At 35.3% G+C, this 23097-nt stretch overlaps 1 protein-coding gene and 1 non-coding gene across 2 annotated transcripts in view; one reads left to right on the forward strand and one right to left on the reverse strand.

Annotated features, from left to right (window-relative positions):
• Positions 1-4492: 4492 nt before the first annotated feature.
• Positions 4493-23097, forward strand: part of LOC114250018 (Formin homology 2 domain containing) — a 95237-nt gene continuing 76632 nt past the window's right edge. Inside the window, 2 exon segments of the mRNA XM_089739775.1 lie at positions 4493-4789; positions 21715-21791. Of these exon segments, the coding sequence (XP_089595901.1) occupies positions 21774-21791 (18 nt within the window). The 5' untranslated portion in view covers positions 4493-4789; positions 21715-21773.
• On the reverse strand, positions 22673-22746 carry TRNAI-AAU (transfer RNA isoleucine (anticodon AAU)). Its single transcript has one exon. It is a non-coding gene; the product is annotated as a tRNA-Ile (tRNA).

Below are 23097 nucleotides of genomic sequence, written 5' to 3' on the forward strand. Positions count from 1 at the left end.
AACAGTATTTGTTTACATCAATTTCAATTAACTGTACTAGGCTGCACTAAAAGTATCGGGAATGGAATATTTCCACTGTTCCTGTCATATTAAAATCTTTTTAATTGAAAACTCCTTGGTTTTAAAAATCGAATACCATTTATTTATTTTAAAAAAGATTCTCGGTCTTGTCACAAGGTTTTGTCAAACTTGTTTAGTCGTTGAGAAAATGGAATTGACTCGAGAAAATTCAAGAGCGATGATTTATTATGACTTTCGAAGTGGTTTAACACAAAAACAGTGTGTTGACCGGATGATTTCTGCATTTGGTGATGGAGCCTCATCCAAAACCACAATTTATCGCTGGTTTGCTGAGTTTCAACGTGGACGTGGCAAGCTCAGTGATGATCCCCGTCAAGGTCATCCAAAAACTGCAGTCACCCAAGAAAACGTTGATGCTGTGCGTAAGCTGATTGAGGAAGATCGACATGTGACATACCGCGAAATTCAGGCAACTTTAGACATTGGCATGAGTCAAACAAAAATAATCTTGCATGAACAATTAGGTGTAAAAAAGTTGTTTTCCCGATGGATACCACATTCGCTCTGTGAAGAGCAAAAAGCGGCTCGCGTTACTTGGTGCGTCAGAACTCTCGAAAGATTCCACGCAGGATCCTCAAATGCTGTATACAACATTGTATCAGGTGACGAATCCTGGATATACGCGTACGAACCCGAAACAGAAAACCAGTCACGAGTTTGGGTGTTCGAAAATGAGTTAAAGCCAACAAAAATTGTTCGTTCACGGAGTGTTGCAAAAAAAATGGTGGCCACGTTTGTCTCCAAAACCGGCCATGTTACGACTATTCCTCTTGAGGGACAAAGAACGGTTAATGCAGAATGGTATGCTAGCATTTGTTTGCCACAGGTCGTTTCTGAACTCCGTAAAGAGAACTGCAACCGCCGCATCATCCTCCATCACGACAATGCGAGTTCTCACACCGCGCACAGAACAAAAGAGTTTTTAGAGCAAGAAAATATAGAATTATTAGACCATCCGCCGTACAGCCCCGACCTAAGCCCTAATGATTTCTATACTTTCCCTAAAATAAAGAATAAATTGCGTGGACAGAGATTTTCATCACCTGAAGAAGCTGTGGACGCCTACAAAACGGCCATTTCGGAGACCCCAACTTCCGAATGGAATGGTTGCTTCAATGATTAGTTCCATCGTATGGAAAAATGTGTCAAATTTCGCGGAGAATACTTCGAAAAGCAATAAATACATTTTTAAATAGTAATGCTGTGTCACTTCGTTAATTCCCGAAATTTTCAGTGCCGCCCTCGTATACACTTCATAGATGGACAGCCCACTGAGTTTGTCGCCGGATCTTCTCAGTGGGTCGCGTTTCCGATCCGGTGGTAGATTCTGCGAAGCACTGCTCTTGCTAGGGTCAGTGTTAGCATCACTCCGGTTTGAGCCCCGTGAGCTCACCTACTAGTTAAGATTACGCTGTAATAGCCCTCTCAAGGCTATCAGCTTAGGTAGGAGAAAAAAAAATTGTGCGGACAATATTAAAATAGGCAGTGTATTTTGAAAATTTAAAAAACGAAGATTCCTGTCTATAAGTTTGTAAGACAAAACCATGTCAGGTCTGCCGTGTGTGAGTGACGCGCTCGGGATTATCCGGCGGGCGGCGGGTGCGCGCACGCATCCCGCCCAGTCGCGCGCCGCCCGCCCTACACCACGCACACACCTCGCACACAGGTCAGTCTGCAACTGCATTCTAACGAAAATATCCTTTCAGCATGTCACCTCGGCAACCGTACAAACGCGTACCTATCAAAGCTCGATTTTTATAATCTCCGCTGCTTCGGTGAATACGCAACGCCCGCGGATGTAATTAACCAAAACGGCATTTTGTATTAGCGTTTGCACGAGTTTTTAGATGTAACGGCACACAGATTATAAATAACGACCTGGTTTCTTTGGTGCAGTGATTGCGAGGGTATTCGCATTGATATTAATGTTTTTGTCGTGTCAAGTATACCGTTATTACATTCTGATAAACATCGTACAAATGTATTTTAATGTAATCTTCTCAATTAGTATCGTTGGTCATTAATCCTATTAATGTGCTAAGCTTAAACGTGACACTAGCTTGAGTAAATAAACATATGACAAAATTCTTAATACTTACGATGCTCCGCCTTATTCGTTCGTCGATGATCCGTGTAAACACAGAAGCTCAGGGAATCTCAACTCAGTATTCTAATTCGTATGAACTTAGCTTAAATCGAATAACAGAAATAACAGAAAAACAAAGATTGATATTTACGGTAATGCGATATTTGGAACAAGATATATTAAAGCAGGTTTCCGAAATGTTTTCCTAAATTTTTATGCGTTGTATGTAGTGAATTACGATCTACCTAATAAATAAGCGGTTACTTACATACAGAACGTAGCAATGTCGCCGCTCAACTTGCAAGTTAAGAAAGCCTCATGTGTGTTGGGATAATGGTATTCTACGTATATTCTGGTATATTCTTTCATACGTACAATTGCCCCTCAGGTTGAGCCCGTGAGCTCACCTACCCGTCCGGACGTTGCTAAATAGCCCCTTAAACTATAAGCGAATAGGTAGGAATAATTGAAAAACAATTGCTTAACGATAGAAATAAAATGGTAACGCCTTCTCGCTCACTACATCCCTGCAAACAGGACTCAATATATTTTTTCCTGTAAATGAACTAAGCATATGAAAATTAGGTAGCACTAGGCTTCACATGAATGAACGGTAAACAGGCAATAGTTTCATCAGTATCTTATAAAATCTAATCCAGTCAATAACATGTTTGATTGTAAGATTTTTATAACATAGAATCGAATAGAAAATTATAATCTAGAAGCACAATGAAATAAGAATAAAATGAAAAAGATATTGTTTTAAATTCATTTAAATCTTGCCATAAAAAAGTAATCCTACAGCTTTGGAATGATTCATTAAAAACCTAAACTAAGAATTGAGATCACGTTCAAATGATTATACAAGCATAGATAATATAATAATGAATGAACACTATATTTTGTTACGTAAACTCAAAGTTTTGGAAGCATTTTTTTCGGGCAATTTTTTGGAGACTAACTGAGAAACAATTTATAATCTTTTATATTGACGAATTATTTTAAAATTAAATTGTTAAATTAATATTTAGTAATAACAAAAAACTCTAATGAAAATCGAATGATTTCCATATCAAGAGAAGCTATCGAGACGCAACCAATTAGTTTATTGATGTCAATGTATCGTCACAATTACCTCTCCTGTCCGATTGCTTTAAACAATTAAATTCTTCTCTTTCGTTGCGAATTCGGAAATTTTGTTTCCTACACGAATGTTTAAAGAGATTTCGCCACCGAAATGTTTTTTTTTCTTTTTCTTTGGCATTTCATTAAGTAAAATCCTAGCCACTATGATGATAATTGGTTTTAAAATACTCGAAAGATCATGATTTTACGAGAAAAGTTATTAAAGTTTTAATTTAATTTATAAATATCAAAATGGTGAACAGATGAAACTAACTATTTATGTTTAAAGAAGCTAGAATACTAGGTCTTAAGTTCTTTTATTAATTTTGTCAACGTTTTTTTATTACCTTCTTGTTCATAAAAAATAAGGTTTGCTAAATAACTATGGCTAGATTATACACCTTATTCATCATCTTTTTGGTGCCTACTAGAAACTAACATTTTTCAACAATGTTTTTAATTATGGCTTCAATTCGAGATTATCCCAAAAAATTCCTATAAACATTTAGTTGCTTAAGAGTGAGGAAATAAACGGCGAAATCAATTTAAACTGAGACGGAACACTTTAGTGTTTCGTTTAAAAACGCATCAGTGAATACTTGGGCAAACTATCAAAACAAATTAAACAAATATACGTTATATTTACTTTAAGCAAAGCATGCAACAATTCACAGTGTAAACAAACAAGAAGTAGAATTAGCGGCGTGTTCCGTGAAATTTCATTTATATGTCTGTGTACATCTTATCTAAATTATTATACAAGTTCAATAGATGCATATCAAAGATCGCATAAAAACTAAAAAAATATAGCTAATCTTCTATCTTCTACATATATAAAAAAGAATTTGAATTGCTGTTCGTTAGTCTCGCTAAAAGTCAAGAACGGCTGGACCGATTTGGCTGATTTTGATCTTGAATTATTTGTAGAGAAGTCCAGAGAAGGTTTAAAAGGTAGATAAATATAAAATGCCCGAAATTAAATAAAAATAACAATTTTGTTTTTCCTTTGATGTGTCCCCCGTCGGACGGATTCCTTTTGTCTTTTATTTATCGATTGAGGCACTACGAAGTCTGCCGGGTCAGCTAGTAATTCATAAAAATTACAGAAACAAGTTTTCGCCTTCAAACTTTTAAAATTGCCTTCGTTCATATCGGTGTCAAGTTCACGTTTCTAAATGTACCCGCAATTATTTTATGCGTTACAGTTTTGGTTTTGTGAGTTCCTCTGCTAACATCCAAATTCGCACTAGTTCAAAAAATATTAGTAGCATGTAGAAAAATTGTCGTTGCTTTGAAACCAATATCTTGTAATTGTACCTTGTCCGAACTTGGGACTGCTTAGTTAATTTGTTTGCGTGTGTTTAGTTAAATTTCAGTGTTTTAAAATCTAAATTGAACAGAAGTACGTTTTTATTGAAGTTCTGAAGCTAATAACACTTACACACAGGAATTAATGTAACGAAAACGAATAGAACCTTTAATGGATAAACTTTTAAGGTAATTAATTTTCTTTTTAATTGCGAAGGAACTTTTGAAGTCGTCGTGGCTTAAAGGATTAGACGTCCGGTGCATTCGTATCTATAGCGATGTACCGGTGTTCGAATCCCGCAGGCGGGTACCAATTTTCCTAATGAAATACGTACTTAACAAATGAAGAAATAACATCGTGTAATAAAAAATCAAATCCGCAAAATTATAATTTGCGTAATTACTGGTGGTATGACCTTTTGTGAGTCCGCACGGATAGGTACCACCACCCCGCCTATTTCTGGCGTGACGCAGTAATGCGTTTCGGCTTGAAGGGTGGGGCAGCCGTTGTAACTATACTGAGACCTTAGAACTTATATCTCAAGGTGGGTAGCGCATTTACGTTGTAAATGTCTATGGGCACCAGTAACCACTTAACTCCGGGTGGGCTGTGAGCTCGTCCACCCATCTAAGCAATAAAAAATAAAAATAAACTTATTAATTGTTATGCCTTAAAAAACAGGTCCTAACTAGATTCTAAATGTTGAAAACATGACTTTTCCACACACACACACACAATCAGGTTGATCACCCGTTAGTGAGCATTTTTATTGCTTCGTCTCTTGTGCAATACACTGTACGATTGTGATCAGTTTGAGTGTTGGGCAAACACATAAACCAACCGAATGCACCCGTTGATACGTTATTCGTGTATTTCTAACAATACTAGTGGAACCCGGTCACGGTCCGCTGTCACGTTAATTGTATTACATCTATTGAATTTTTTAAACCACTCGTACCTGAACTATGGCTCTACTGTGTAGTGTAATATGACTGCCTATGTCTAAACTATAGATTAAAGATTTAGGAACTTAGAGTACAAACATGCAAACATTCATATTTTTTTGTTGTTTTAATATATAGATAATAGCGACCCGCCCTCGCTTCGCTTCGGAAACATTAAAACACAAATGAAACCAAAAAAAAAATTAAAAGAAAATAAAAAAAGTAGCCTATGTTCATCAGGGACAATGTCGGCTTCTAATGGAAAAAGAATTTTTCAAATCGGTCCAGTAGTTTCGGAGCCTATTCGAAACAAACAAACAAACAAATCTTTCCTCTTTATAATATTAGTATAGATAGATCCTATTGTATCAAATATTTCTTTTTCATCGAAACGTTTGGCGTAGCTCATAGCCATAATAAAAATGCCAAATCTATATGTTTTTATCACTTTAAATGGGAAAACTAACGTTTGCCTTTATATGAGGCCAGGCTTTTTACAAGTTGATTTCATAAATCTTGATTCATGACATGCGAAGCTCCATGTGGAACGCACGAATCCTTTGAGACAAAAATTAGTAGGAAATCTACATAATAATGTGCAGCCACTAAAACTTGTGAATAATTAGGGACAGGGGGTTGTACAATTGAGGCAATTGAAAAGACATTATTTTTATCACGCATGCATTTAACGAATTTAGTAGAAGGGCCTAGGGGTGACTGGAGTCACGTAACCATATACCCAGATAAATAGTCGAAGATTCTACTACTACTATTAGTAATGAAAGATCCACTAAATACGAACCATCTTCAGACTTGAGATCGCAAAATAAATTGTAACAGAACACCGGCTACCTGAGTTTATTTAAATTATCATAACGCAAACATGAAAATGATTAAAATGCCTACTGATATTTAGGTTGCATCGAGTAATAAACGTAATAATCTGTTTGCAAAATTACTCGAAATGGTTTTATGTGTAATTACAGTTACGCAGCGGCTACGATTTTATATTACATATTTGATTACGTTGCATTTTAATTAAGCAAGAACTATTGACATAGTGAAATAACGTTGAAAATAACAATCGCGGGATTGAACCCGAAATAGGTTAATACTCTTGTCCACGAATGGAGTAAACGAGAGTAAACCACTAAGAATTCTACAGAAATAAACTTTTAGACGACGCGTAAAGATCAACAGGTCATCTTAGTGAATATTGATATAATGGTGACACTAGAAAAAAAATATATATATTACTAAGATTTTTTACATCTGCATAAATTTAAAAGAAAACAACTCGAGGAGTCCACAGTCTGAAGGGAGCGCGAAGGTTACTTCTTTACGTGACATAGGTACTAGACTCTCAAATATTCCAGTTAATATTCAATAAAATGATAAAATTCAAGAAAATTATTATTTTACTTTTAGTTTAGTATAAGAAAATCATTTTATCACCTACTTCCTAAAACCACTGCGTTTATTCACAGTGCGTTATTAAAATTATATTGTACAACGTACCTGTCGCTACCTGAGCGCTGTGGGATGTCTTTCTTCAAACCAGGTTCGAGGATGTTCATAGCGGTATATAGCTGATAGAAAATGGCTTCGGCATTGTCGACGTCCGTCCATGACAGTGACGACTTGATGAACCGTTTTTTTATTAATATAAAGACAATTGAAAGCGGATATAATCCATCTTTCAGTTCTTTGTATAACTGTATATGAGGACGTCAGTGGAAAAGTGACTTAACCCACAATGTTTTCATATTCGTCCTTATATGTATATTGCAATTTATTTAAAATCTATTAAAACAAGACCTATCCTGTGTTTCACCGATAGATAACAGATGGCTTTGTAAACATTATTTCTACGCGCATTCAAACCTTATTATCTTCATACTGACTATGGTATGCTTAGGCCACTTTTGCACTGACGCTACGGCCTCATATATTGTATGGACTAACTTTAAAATTAGTTATAATGTTTTATTATAGTTGCTCTATATCAGTAACGGAACGCAAAACGTTGATCGGCATTCAACATGTTTTATAGTAAGTAGTGAAAATAAATTGCAGCGTATCCATATAGGTATGTGCATATCAAAATACATCACTAGCAACTGTTTCATGAAAGGCGGTTTGGTTTTATTTTTATATATTTGGCTTTATATATTGTACCCGTCCGCTTTGCTCAACATTTAAAATAAATTTTATTATTTCTCAACCCCACAAAGAATCTCATCATTAACACCTCCGCAACTGGTGTAGGGAGTCCAACGCTCATATAAATATGAGCCTATCCATTAAGCACATGTATTTTCTACATGGATACCAAGTTTCAAGTCAATCGGATGCATGGTTCAGTAGTTACAACGGAACATCCGTAAAAACCATTGTAGATTTATATATTAGTATAGATTCAATTTTCATTATATTATGTTATTCTTTATTTGGCTTTAAAACACATTTACTTCGGCCAGTTAACGTTCTGCATGCACAGACCCTTGATACACTGCTAATGTTCTCGTAATGGATGCGCGGACATTCGTGATTTATACTACGAGGACTTACGCTTCAAATAGTTAAATGGTATTATAATACTTGGTCTTTATGTTAGGCTCAATTAAGATAGGTCGAGCTTAGAGCGCCATATTCGAATAGAAAATTGTATGGTATATTGATAATAATTAAATATATCTCGATGAAATATCAATGGGCTATTATCAGTGACGAGCTCATGTTTTTGTCAGCTGCTAACGGAATATTTTAATGTCACAAAGTGTGACATAGCCTGCTGTCAAACTTGTAAGATGGAATAACAGTAATACTCACAAAACTTCTTCGCGGCAGATTTTTTTTATTTTTATTGCTTAGATGTGTGGACGAGCTCACAGCCCACCTGGTGTTAAGAGGTTACTGGAGCCCATAGACATCTACAATGTAAATGCGCCATCCACCTTGAGATATAAGTTCTAAGATCTCAGTATAGTTACAACAGCTGCCTCGCCCTTCAAACCGAAACGCATTACTGCTTCACAGCAAAAATAGGCAGGGTGGTGGTACCTACCCGTACGGACTCACAAGAGGTCCTACCATCAGTAATTACGCTAATTATAATTTTGCGGGTTGGATTTTTATTACATTGCTATTCCTTCACCGTGGAAGTCAATCGTGAACATTTGTTAAGTACGTATTTCATTAGAAAAATTGGTACCCGCCTGCGGGATTCGAAGACCGTTGCATAGCTAGATACGATTGCACCGGACGTCTTATCCGTTAAGTCACGACGACTTCGACAAAAATAAGGAAGACGTATATCTAGCAGCCTCAAAACATACCCGGTGCTTGGTAAAATACACTATCACGAATCTTTCACTAGTAGTATATTATGCTAATTTGATGGAATGAATGATGAATTTTGACAGCGACTCGATCCAATACATCTTAAGCAATTCACTATATATATAGGTATTATGTATATACTTTATATCTATTGCTGGAATTGACTCTGGTCACTAAAATGCTTTTTTTAGTTACGAATTAATGTAGAAATAGGACTGTATCTGTAAAACGATATACATATTTCTTTCTATATAGATTTAAATAGATATTCCTTACAAAATGAGAGCTTGCAACATCATATATAAATTTTAATGTAATACAGTTTGCAATGTTTTATATATTAGTTTAGGTAGGACCATATTCATTGCAATGTACAAAACATCACCTTGAGAGTTGAGGCTAAGACTGAATGTTACATCAGCTGTTCCACCCTTAAAATCAGAACAATGGCTGATTCGCAGCAGAAATATACATTATAGTGGCGACCCTCTCTTGTTTGTGATTTGAACGTACCTAACTGCCTAATTACCTCTCAAACTGAAAGATTGTGCGATAATACTAATAAATTAAAAATGGAACCAAACTGTCTACACATAATAAATATATCATGCTTTATATATAATTAATTAAATGTCTATATTGTATTCCATTCACTAAAAGAATAATACTTTATTTTCCTTTAACCCCATGTATGATAAGTACAAATCGATTAATAAAGTATTAGTAGCTTAGTAGTAGTTTAGTAATGTGTAAAAAATAAAAACAAAAATACCATAAATTGATTTCAGTCCTAGAATAACATCTCAAAGCGGGAATCTTCGTACTAACACTGTCGCTCGTCGGTGACCAAACGGATATAAACGAACGGGGATTTATAAAAATAATTTGTCAGGATATGGCACTGCATCGAAATGTGGCTCTGGTTTATTTTTAACTCGCGTCGTGGTTTCAGCGAGTCCACGGTTCGTAGTTCCATCGCATATTTTGATGTGAATATGATAAGGAATATCCCTTAATCATTAATATAGGGATAGGGATTGTAGGTTTTTCAATTGTATATCCACCGCAGGTAGCGGTATTTTTTAATACGCGTTTATTAGCTTCAGACGTATGTATGTTTGTAACGGAATCTTTGAACATGATTTCGACCCCCTTCAAAACGTCGGATTAAATCGAAATTTGGTATACTTAGGACCGATGACAACACAATATTTTAAAAAAATATTGAATTTACATTGTCATCACGACAATGTGATCTAAAAATGTTTAAATTTTTTTTCATACTTGTTTGGTGGGCGGCCATTCAAGCTACGTCCGGACGGTGTCAAGAGGTGAAATTTCTTGTACGAAATTCATGACAAGAAATTGTAATTTAATAAATTTAGATTTCGCAATTTATTAAATACTAGATTTAGCCCGCGACTTCGTCCGCGTGGAATAGTTACTTTGGCGTATATCTTCATAATTATAGCGTAAGCTCTCAAAAGGGAAAAATACCCCGATTTTGAAACATTATTTATTGGTGCTCCGCTTGGTCCTATTAGTCTTAGCGTGATGTTATAGCCTATAACCTTCCTCAATAAATGAGCTATCTGACACTGAAACAATTTTTTAAATCGGACCAGTTCCTGAGGTTAGCGCGTTCAAACAAACAAACTCTTCAGCTTTATAATATTCGTATAGATTATATGCTTTATTCATTAAAACGATCGTCCATAAGCTGTTTAATATCATACACCTCAATCAGGTAGTTACAATAAATATCGAATAAAATGGAAGTTTAATGTGAAACAGATATTTAGACAACAAAATTTTGATGTGAATGGTGTGGTAGGACCTCTTGTGAGTCCGCACGGGTAGGTACCACCACGCCGCCTATTTCTACTGTGAAGCAGTAATGCGTTTCAGTTTGAAGGGTGGGGCAGCCGTTGCAACTATACTGAGACCTTAGAACTTATATCTCAAGATGGGTGGCGCGTTTACGTTGTAGATGTCTATGGGTTCCAGTAACCACTTAACACCAGATGGGCTGTGAGCTCGTCCACCTATCTAAGCAGTAAAAAAAAACATTTAGCATTTGTACAATTTTCTCGTCCTAGCCAGCCAATCGGTAGGGAAAAAAATGTACAAAATTTTATGTTCAAGACAGAAGCTTACCAATACTAAGTATAATGTCAGGTGTCCTAATTCAAATGAAGTTACTACTTATTTGTTCAGTTAGTCAGTCGCATGTGAATTCAAATCAATATCTCCATTCTAAAACTCAAAATCGAACTTTACAATTAAATTCTCGGGACATTTAAATTCTGAAATCGTTAATAAAACCAAAGAGAATTCCTTGTAATTTCAAAACACGTCTTGTCTTTTAATGGTAAATAAAAATGTAATTCTCCTGATTTCCCAATAAGATGAGTACAATTTTTTTATATATAATAATATTATAGAAGTTCAATCATTTGCAATTTTGTATCATCTGTATGATTAATGAATGAATCTTGTACAATAATAAATCGTCAAGAAACGCGTGGGATGGTTGGTTTATGTGTCACCAGAATTTATAAATAGTAAATACTCAGAACAGGAGAAACGCTCCTGTTGTTGTACTATTATAACAATATAACAATTTGAAAACGTTTTGACCTTCGTGCAATTTTTAATCTTGATGATGTTGAAATGTACAGGGGGCTACAGAAGTGCATCTGAACCTATGATTAATGACATCTGTTATTACTAGGATATTACTAACCAGTGACAGCAGTAATTAGGTGAAAACAGAACTACATTTATGCTTATATTTCGGGTGATTAGCGATTATCCATGTAGTGAATAATACTACTAACGCATTCTAAATTTTTTTCTAGTAGCAAGTAAAGTGTTAAACAGTTTATTATAATTTTCTCCTTTGTTTGGCCACCTATTTTTTTTTTGTTAACGATCTTTCTGCATACACTTGACACTGCCCAAAGAGTTTACAAAAGGGTCATGGGATTTTTATCCGGATAAAAGGACTATTCTCGAGGCATGATTAAATTTATATTAACATGAATCAAGACAAGGGTCAAATGTAATATGCAATTATCTGGTTCAGCAAAAACAATTCTTAAATGTAAGATTGCTCTTACGGCTTTAAAGGTTAAGACTGCTCTAGACTAGCCAGATATTATCTGTTCTGTCTATATTGTCTGTATCTGTAATTATCTGTATCTATTACGTTTGGGCGGCACACTGTAAATCTTTTTTTTGTTTTTTTTTTTAACGGTTAACTATTCATAACTTAGAATGTATTGTCTTTGATTGCGAGTTATTTACTTGTACATAATATAGGCCAGTCGGGTACTGTGTCGGTCACTACGCATACACACAAGAAATTGACGACTCTTACAAAAGGTAAAGCTATAATTAGAATGATTTATTTTCGGGTTTAGAGAATCTGGCTTTCTTCCATATCATAAGAAAAGTTCAAAGATTTTTTAATGGAATTATCAATGGACGATTAGATTGTATTGTATTTATTTGTATGTGCAGACGAAGCTCTAGCTCTCGGCCGGTCTGGTGCTGTCCGGTTACTGAAGCCCTTGGACATAAGAGCATAAATACCACCGCCCACGTGTCTTATATGAAAACCATAGCCATCAAACCGCAACACATATATTTTCGTGGAAAAACGACTAGTTCTATCTAGAACAAAGCAGTATAGATAACTGCCGCATGAACAGAATTATCGACATAATAATATATAGTACCTACGTTTTCTTTCATCTATTAGGAAATTTACTCGCCAAACTATTCTCTAATTAATGTAATGTAATTTTTAGATCGGCATATGTGTGCAAATTTGTGTTTTTATTAATTCCCTTTTTTTAAGTTGTATTTAAGATAAATATGTCGACTGAAGGAGTGAAATTCCCATTTCGACAAAGCGGCACGACGCGAGAATCCTCTCATCGTGGCCGCCGGTAACTACATTGCCGATCCGGCAGACCGAATGGTAAACAGTTGACGTCGCCAAAAATACGTCATCTCAGATCCTCCCGATCCACTAACAGTGCTTTTGGGTACTCCAAGCACCGGTCATCATTCTCGTCCAACCTATCGCTTACGATAAAGGGCTCAGCGAGTAAATTAACCCACAGACACAGCCCACTGAGTTTCTCGCCGGATCTTCTCAGTGGGTCGGGTTTCCGATCCGGTGGTAGATTCTACGAAGCACGGCTCTTGCTAGGGTTCTTGTTAGCAAAATTATCAGGTTTGAGCCCCGTGAGCTCACCTACTAGCCCGGTGACACTAATATAGTCTCTCTGGATCATCAGCTTGGGTATAAAAATAAAAAAGGTATTAGTGAAATTCAAGAAAAGCAAGCCGCTTTCGTTTTTCTATGAGTTTTACAATGGACCTTACTTTGCCTCTAAGCATAAGATTGTAGTACAAGCAACAAATAATAATGTAATCGAATACGCTTATAACAATTAGCGAAAATGAAATTAGGTATAGTAAAGTCAAATCTGTAGCGCGTTCGTTGCTAAAACGTAACAAAAATTGCGATTCTCACCCCTCCGTGCGGTCTAGCCAGGCCGACTGAAAAAATAAACACAGCGACGTCACCTCCACGTGGATGTCGTCCAAAGCGTGTGACTAACGTTGTACCTGCACTCGACACGCAACATTCCGTTAATGTTGATATTTTAGAAACTGTTTTAAATAATAATAAAATCGTCCGTCATAAATTTTGATCTAACGTAATTCTTACATGGATATTAGACAAATGTCGGTCGCTTCTCGAAGGCTTTTCAATTGTATATTATACTAGCTGTACCCGTCCGCTTCGCTGGGCATTTCAAATTAACATTATTATTTCTCACCCCCACAAAGATTCTCATCATTAACGCCCCCGCAACCTGTGTAGGGAGTCCAACACTCACATAAATATTAGCCTATCTATTAAGTACATGTATTTTATACATGGATACCAAGTTTCAAGTCAATCGGATGCATGGTTCAGTAGCTATAACGGAACATCCGTAAAACCACTGTAGATTTCTAGATTAGTATAGATTATAATAAAAATAATATAATACTAGCACTGAAGAAGGCTTCGTAATTGAAATGTAAATTAAATCTTCAAAAGGAACAATTTTGGTAATTTTTAAACGTCAACTAGAATAATTATGTCAAAATACGTTCCGTTTTTTTTTCCACGGTACGAAAGTTCGTTTACAGGAAGTTAATTAAATAGTTAATTTTATTTAAAATGATTACGTCTTACAATTCAACCTATATATTTATATCAATGTGAACAATCCGAGCCGGTAAACTCTCATTAAATGTAAAATTTATCTAATACAATCTTGGGAATAGCACAAAACTATGCACTAACACTAAAATACGAATCCACAAAAACTGAGAAGAATAGAGCTTTAAATCCTACATTTTTATTATGTCTAAATATAGAACTAGATTCCTTAACGACCATCAAAATCAAATAAAACACTTTTGTCTATACAGCACCGAGCCGTGTTGAGATTAACGCAATATTCAAAACTCACAAGTCATAAATTATAATCACAATACATATTATTATCTTCATAAAATATGTTCAAGTCGCTAGAGATTGTAATTACCGAAGGCCAAGCGATAGCGACAAATGATTTTTTCTTAGAAAAGTCACTCGTGTCCTCCTGGCACGGCGTACTCGGGAAGTGAACCCAGCCCCATTTCAATCGAGGCAACAACCCGCACCGAACCCGAGTCTTTGACACTTCGCACTCGGCAGTAGGCCGTTTATTTTCGTAATGTACTTTCGACAGAAATAAATCTACTAGTTTCCTATGACGCGATTGTTTGATTTCACTTTCGTTTGAAGTTGTTTTGACTTGCATTAGTTAACCTCTTGTATGTACAACGCGCAATTTATTAATAGAAAATCTAAAGAAACAATAAAATCGGCTGCTACGTTGAAACTTTTTGAAATTAAAACTTAAAAAAAAAAACTTTATTGTAGTTAACAATAAAAACCAAGGAACGTCACATGACACGTTAGAATTATAGGTTATAATGCAAATGGATTTATTACTAGTGACTAGTGAAAAATTGAGTTTATATGGCTCAATTCCAATTAGTTTTTTTTTTCTCTTTTTTTTTTATTGCGTAGACGAACCGTTTCAATGGTTTTATTTGTTGTAAGCACCGCCACTGATCACGTTGATTCTCAGTTCAAATTAGTCATTACTTTATTTATGTGTTTAATGCGAAATAAAAGTATTCGAGTGAAAACTCGGATTTCTTATAAAAGATTTCATAGTTCTAGATAGCCAAAACACAATTTGATAGAGCAAATCGAACGCAAGTGAATTACATCCAACGAAAAAAAAAAAACAACTTCATTGAGCGTGGCGGCGCGGTCGTAAATCTCAAATAAATAACGAATAAAGAATTTAAATTTGAAACAGCCGTAAATCCTCTGCTCCTCACGAGGTGGTTTGTTTTCAAGTACAATATTCATTTGGCCTCACTGTTTTTTTTATTCAATAGAATAAAATCCTTATTCTATTACATATGTGTGTGTCGAACCAAACATTATTTGGTCGCTAATTAAGTTGACGCTATGTTGAATAATAATAAAGTTATCAGCTGTTATTAAAATGTCGAACAGTCAGACTAAGTATTTCTCTTACAAAATACTCTTAATCTTAACATGAACCACCTAATAAGAATTACATTTTTACACCCAACCTGAATTTAATCAGCCAAATGTATTCAACGACCACTTCTCAAATACTTAATAGAAACATAAGAACGAAGTCTTAATTCCGCCGATACCAACAACCGTCTTACACTTCAAGCTTTGCGTCGCCACAGAAATGAGAGTAGTAGTATGTGAATTCTACTAAATCATACAAAAGTGGCTAAATTATCCTATTCCTAATCTATCTTCCAATGAAAACCTAACTACTAAGATTTTTAACACATATACTATGTATGTGTATATATGTAACTATGTATATAATTAAAAAAAACATAACTAGAACTCATAATACCAATAAAAAAATAAACATTATATTTCAAATCGATCAGAATAATAAAACGTAATTTTAAAAAATTAATTTAAAATAAACGACCATATTATTTCGTGTTTAATTTCACATAAAGTCCAAAAATACTCGAGCTCGATGTTTTTTGGATTTGTTCACTCCATACTGTTTTAGGGAAATAGAAAATTAGGAAATTACAAAAGGAACAGCCGAAAATATCGAAACTTTCGGGGGAAAAAACTAAGAAATAAGAATTGCTACTTCGGATTTCTGTCAACAGATGGCGTAGCAAGTTCCGCACGTCATAAATATTAATCTAACCATTATTAAAATTGACACCGTCTGGTACAATGATATGTTAATTTGTTAAATTAATTGAACGAATTAACTTTATGTCTGGAACTTTCATAGCTAAATCCCTAGTGACTAGCTATAAAGACAACATTGTGTACAGGAGACACAATGAATGTGTTATCCCGTGATAGATGGTCTAATGTTTTCTCTTTGAATAATTACGTTGTCACTTTAATTATTACTTAACGCTCACACTTAACGTGTCTCTCATAATTCTCAACAAAATGTGTTAAAATTTATTTAACGATACACCATTTCTTTATTTGAGAACTTTAATATAAAAGTGACAGCTTATTTTGAATTTAGTTTTAAAAAAAAATTATAAATAAATAAAAATAACGATCCGATAAAAACAAACGAAACCCATATTTAATTTTCTGGCACAGCGACCGGTGTCTGATCAACTTTTTCATTTTGTATCTAATATCCTCGAGCTAAACACGATCTCGGCTACTTTCACTGGCAGGTTAAAATGTTGTCTATTGCTAAACGCCACGACCCAAGTAGACAACAGGTCGCCATTTTTTTTGACAGAAATTGTATCAGTTCCGTTAAATTTTTTGTTGACCATAATCATAGATGCTAATAAAATTTGAGCTCTCAAAGTTGATCTTAAGATAACGATTTGTTATTCAATTGTTTTTTATTGTATTTTATTTAGTTTTACAAGAAAATAATGCTCATTATTTATTGGACTAACAAATATTCTCTTTATCATCAATTCACTTTGTTGACGATGGCCCATAAAATATCAGAGCAGGCAGACGTTGGAACCACTTATATACTTCACAAGAACTATCCAGCTAAATCACAGGAGGCAATTACTTGATTTAAACGTGTTCATTCCGTAATTTGCTATTCCCGTTGAAATATTACGTAATTAAATAGTGTCACACTGAGTCCTTTGTCGTGTCGGAACGGTACGACATATCGCTGGCATTGCACCGACGACATATTTCGAATAGCTCGATTTATGTTTTGTTATTACTATGAGATGAGATAATTACGCGTGTGTCTAGTTGCGAAACTTCGAGTTCTATATGGATGAATTCTAAGTGAAATAGTGTTTTGTTTAACTTAGTAGGTTTTCGCATAGTTCACAAACAAGTAGTCAATTTAAAGTAATCACAATCCTAACCTTAAAATTATACAGGTTGATAGTTAAATCTAAATAAAGCTGTAGGTATCTTGTTGACTTGATGGCAAACGCCTCCTCAGACTCGTTCTGTTTGTGTCAATCATTGGCAGTTTTCACCCAAGCGCCACCATTAAAGCCTTAATCTTGTTCACATATCGTCACTTGGAGCCACTGCGATCATCGACAGTGCGTTTCCAGAGGTCTTTTTTTGCCACGTACCATCCGGCTATGGAATGAGCGCCCCTCCACGGTGTTTCCCGAGCGCTATGACATGTCCTTTTTTAAAAGAGGCTTGTGGAGAGTATTAAGCACTTAAGCAGTAGGCAGCGGCTTAGCTCTACCTCTGGCATTGCTGAAGTCCATGGGCGACGGTAACCACTCACCATCAGGTGGGCCATATGCTCGTCTCTCTACAAGGGCAATAAAAAAAAAACATCACACGTCCTGTCTAGTTTTGTTTACTTGTTTCTGTGTGGCTAGTGCGAATTTTTTAACGTTTTCGATACCGTAAAAGTTAACTCAAATTTGTATGCAGTTGGAACTGCGCGGTGCCTTTAGCGGCAAACGTAGGCAAACGTTCCAACTCCACACAAATTTAAATTACCTTTTACGCTATCGATCACGTTAAAAAATTCGCACTAAGTTCGCTCTCATTCGCGTTCGTAATTCTACACACTGGAGAATCCCAGTTACATAGTTTTTTTTTTCTGTCTGTTATTGAAATTTGAATATAGAAGTTTTTTTTTAATTATTGTAAATATAATTAATATGGTGAAATTATATGTATACATACGAATAAGGTTGAACATATGACATTAAATTTTGTTTTGTTTGAAAAACACAAAATTAAGAAACTATAAAAATCTCAAAAAGTAAACAAATTAGTTGTGAGTCACAACTTGTGACAATTAAAACTAAAACCACATTCAACTATTCAAACTACATTCAATAATAGCTTAATGAATCGTTCGGAAAACTGCTACTCTACACTTTGGCAACGCGCTGAATCCATGTTTAGTAATTGTTATGATGTCATATCATAGCGATATAGATCAAACATTTTTCATTGAAGCGGTACATTATAACCATAAGGATTTTATTTAGGGCCGTAAATAGCTTACTATAACACGTCGGATCAGTGCAATAGCTGCGGTGCTGATTTATTTCTAGCCGTAAAACATCGTTAAGGACAATTCGTAAATAAAACACACGGAAATAGAATCTTTAGTCCTTCGGAATTAAGACAGTAGTTCGCATGAAGAGTTGGGACGTTGATCTTTTGTCCCTGAACCCTTCGGTATTGTAAGAGAAATTGAAAAAATCCTACCTTAGTTTTATTTTGTTCTAACTGTCAGAACAAATATGATTTGTACTATTTTGATTGCATGGAGATCTATCCTAATCTAGTTTCAAAACGGGAAAGCATATTTGCTCAGCGATGGATGGTAATTTGGTCTCAGTACCTAGAGTAATTACGTAGATTCCTAGTTATTTGCGGGTATGATTTTTACTATACGAGTATTGAGATGCTGAGAGCATACATACATATAACAACACGAATGGCACAGAGTGGGTACTCTTAAGCCTTTTTATAGAAGACTAGCGACCCGCCCTCGCTTCGCTTCGGAAACATTAAATTTTATTATTGGTAGTTGAGTCCCGCGATGATACCCGCGGTTATTGTCGTACCGCGGGTGACGCCGCGGGGCGAAGCTAGTCTTAACAAAGTAACCTAAGTTACTCCTTATATCATCAGCTACCTGTCAGTGAAAGTCCCGTGAAAATCGGTCCAGCCGTTCCAGAGATTAGCCGGAACAAACAGACAGACAGACAGACAGACAGACAAAAATTGTAAAAAATGTTATTTTGGTGTATGTACCGTATATATATTCATATGCATGTAGTAAAAAGCGGTTATTTCAATATTACAAACAGACACTCCAATTTTCTTTATATGTATAGATTTTTGCAACAAAAACAAACGAATTTTAGTTCAAACGTACCTTAAATAGTCAAACTAAGATGTTTGATAAAAATACACTAGGATTTTTACAGTTTCGAATGTACTGGCTATAAAGCCTGTGACATAGGATAGCCAGTATTCAAATCAAAAAAAGTTTTATTCAACATAAATGAAAGTACATACTTGTTGAACGTCAAAAGAACTACCGCCAATTCACAAGAATTAGCCTCCGTCCTGAGAAGAATTGGCAAGAAACTCAGCGCGCATGTCTTTTTTTTTTTGAAATATTAGATTTTTTAATTTATTTTAAATTTTTTTTTTTTTTTTTAAGTATTATGTTTACAGTAAGTAATTATAACATAACAATTATTACAATATTGAAATGCCCGGAGCGAGCAACTCATTCCCACTTTGTGCAATCTTCTAGATAATCATTGACTTTATAGTAAGCTTTATTGCACAGATGTTCTTTAATAGTTTTCTTAAACCTATGTATATGTAGGTTCTGAACATCTTGTGGGATTTTGTTGTACAGGCGCACAGACAAACACCCGAATGAATTTCGTATCTTATGTAACCTACTCATCGGCACAACAAGCTTGTGTTTGTTCCTAGTATTTCTATTATGTATGTCCGACATTTTAGGAAACTCCTCAATATGTTTACGAACATACATCAAATTTTCAAAGATGTACTGGGATGGCATAGTGAGAACTTTAATTTCTTTAAATTTTTCCCTCAGAGATTCCCTTGAGTGCATGTTATAAATAGCACGTATAGCTCTTTTCTGCAGAATAAATATCATTTCTACATCAGCCGCATTGCCCCATAGCAAAATGCCATAGGACATGACACTGTGGAAGTAACTAAAGTAAACTAAACGAGCCGTGTTCGCATTTGTTAACATTCTAATTTTTTTTACTGCGTATACTGCAGAGCTGAGCTTACTCGCCAATTTATGAATATGAGGTCCCCACTGCAGTTTGGAGTCCACTGTTATACCAAGAAATACGGTTGACTCAACAAGCTCCAATGCTTCCTCAGAAACAATTACATTACTATCTACTTGTCTCACATTTAAAGATGATTTAATACATTTTAAAGTAAATTTAATACATTTCGTTTTCTTACTATTCAATAATAGGTTATTGATACGGAACCAATGAACCACACACGAAATCGCATCATTCACTTCGTCATAGACTTATTCTATTCCTATCCTGCCTATTTCTGCCGTGAAGCAGTAATGCGTTTCGGTTTCAAGGGCGGGGCAGCCGTTGTAACTATACTGAGACCTTAGAACTTATATCTCAAGGTGGGTGGCGCATTTGCGTTGTAGATATCTGTGGGCACCAGTAACCACTTAACACCAGGTGGGCTGTGAGCTCGTCGACCCAACAGAGAAAAAAAAAAAAAAAGAAGTACTTTGAAGTATATTGAGATATATTTTTCATTGAAATCACATAACTGCTTCGAATAATACAGTATTGTGTGACGGTTCAACTCAAGATGTCAACGTTATATTTTTATTGCATGACTCGCAAACCCGTCTCAGATTTGCAGGGGCAACAGAGCATTTGTTCCGAAAATAATAGCGTACTGAAAACCAGTTGTAAAGATTAAGCTATTAACTATTGATTTATATTGTTCTATAAATAGACTTTAAAATATTTCAATCTAGATAAAATACAGAATACTTTCATCTAATTTAATTTATTTAGGATACGTAAATAGTTAATACACAAAAACCGTTCTAAGTAAAAATACACTATAAAAGCATTTTCTAGTAATATTATTTTATTAATTACATAATAATGTTTCTTTTGCTTAGAAGCTATCGAAGAGATTTAGCGTAGTCGAATAATAGTTTCGCAAATGATCAGCGTGTGACCGCTTTGGAGCCAAATTTGCGGCGATACCTGCATCTTATTTATTTTATGCTTAGATACCCATCAAAGCAATAAATGGGGAATGGGTTCATGCACACACACACCACAGCAACGTAAATGCCGCCACCCACCATGAGATATTAGTTCTAAGGTCTCAGTTATTACAATACAACGGCTGCCCCGCCCTTCAAACCGAAACACGTCACTGCTTCACGTCAGAAATAGGCAAGGTGGTGGTACCTGTACTTAACGACTACAAGTGTTATGAATATCCATAGAAGACATCATTAGTAAATATCATTTAAATACACAATTATTTACAAGCCCTGGAATAACACCCAGCCATTCGCATGACCGGGACTTCACTGCGCGTCTCACCTATTTGGCTACTGTCGCCTCAACCTGTAACTTTGCGTATTTAAATCAAACTAACGAATGAATTAACTATTTCACAGATTTCAGACACGAATAAATTAAGCAGACATCAATGGAAGCGGGTTAAGGCTGTACCAGGATGTCTTTTCGAAATTATGTAAGTAAATACAGTTTTTTTTTTTATTGCTTAGACGGATGGACGAGTTCACAGCCCACCTGGTGTTAAGTGGTTACTGGAGCCCAGACAGTCTTACGTTGTAGACATCTACAACGTAAATGCGCCACCCACCTCGAGATATAAGTTCTAAGGTCTCAGTATAGTTACAACGGCTACCCCACCCTTCGAACCGAAACGCATTACTGCTTCACGGCGGAAATAGGCGGGGTTTAGACTATATGATATATCTTACAGTTGGACTGTTGTTGAATCTTTACAACAACCCATGGACATCACAATAGGAATTGTCTGAGACATGAGGACGAAGTCGTTAACGACTGTCCTATAAAAGAAAAGCGCGGTTACCCTGCGTCAGATAAAGATAGTTAAAATAATAATCATCCAAACTCAACAAGAATTTTACTTTGAGTGAAGTACCTTGAACTCAAACTTAATCATCCAACTTTGACTCTAATTGTAAATCATTTAGCACATGATCTATGATGAACCTTTCAAAACGACTCGACGTTTTGATCTGCTTTATTTTTCGTTGTGCTCGTAATTTTCAGGATAACATGTGTAGGTATCATTTTTTAATGAAATTCACGAAAAACAGACACATTGAATTTAACTAGTAATCGTAAAAAGTCTAAAATCGAATGAACATTGCAACTGTGTCAATAATAACAACGTAACATCGAAAATTTTTCTTTGGGCCCTTATTTTAAACATAGGTAGGTGTAGGAAAGTACATAAATACTTTTGATTACTTGTCGTAAAAGTATCAGGAGAATTTAAATTTCCATTTCCGTATCCATAAAGCCATTCAAATGCTACCAGTCTTGTTCTGACAAGATATTTGACATCATTAAAAATGTTGTTGGCCCATGTGAGGTTCGAACTCACGACCTTCGCGTTATTAGCACGACGCTCTAACCCCCTGAGCTAATAGGCCAGTACTATTAAGAGTGGAATATTTAAACAGATCCGGTATAAAATCTATTGCGCATGTGTAACTATTGGATGTTGTGAGAGTTTGCTCTCATCAGATAAGTTGAGATACGTCGTTTCGCTACTGACATTCATATCATTGATTTTTGCTACAGGCACCGGTTGTTGTTCTGGTATTTCATCCCTTACAATCTTTGGCAGATGGCGTTATGATATTAAATTTATCACATAGGCAATGTTGAAATAAAACATCTTCTATTCGAAACTAACAGAATAAAATTGGAAATAAAGTTTTTATTAGACTTGACCGTCTGCTTTCGCTTGAAATTTCAATATATAGAACTGCTATTGTTTT

The sequence above is a fragment of the Bombyx mandarina genome, chromosome 01 (genome assembly GCF_030267445.1).
Source record: "Bombyx mandarina strain Sakado chromosome 01, ASM3026744v2".
In the NCBI taxonomy this organism is placed as follows: domain Eukaryota; kingdom Metazoa; phylum Arthropoda; class Insecta; order Lepidoptera; family Bombycidae; genus Bombyx; species Bombyx mandarina.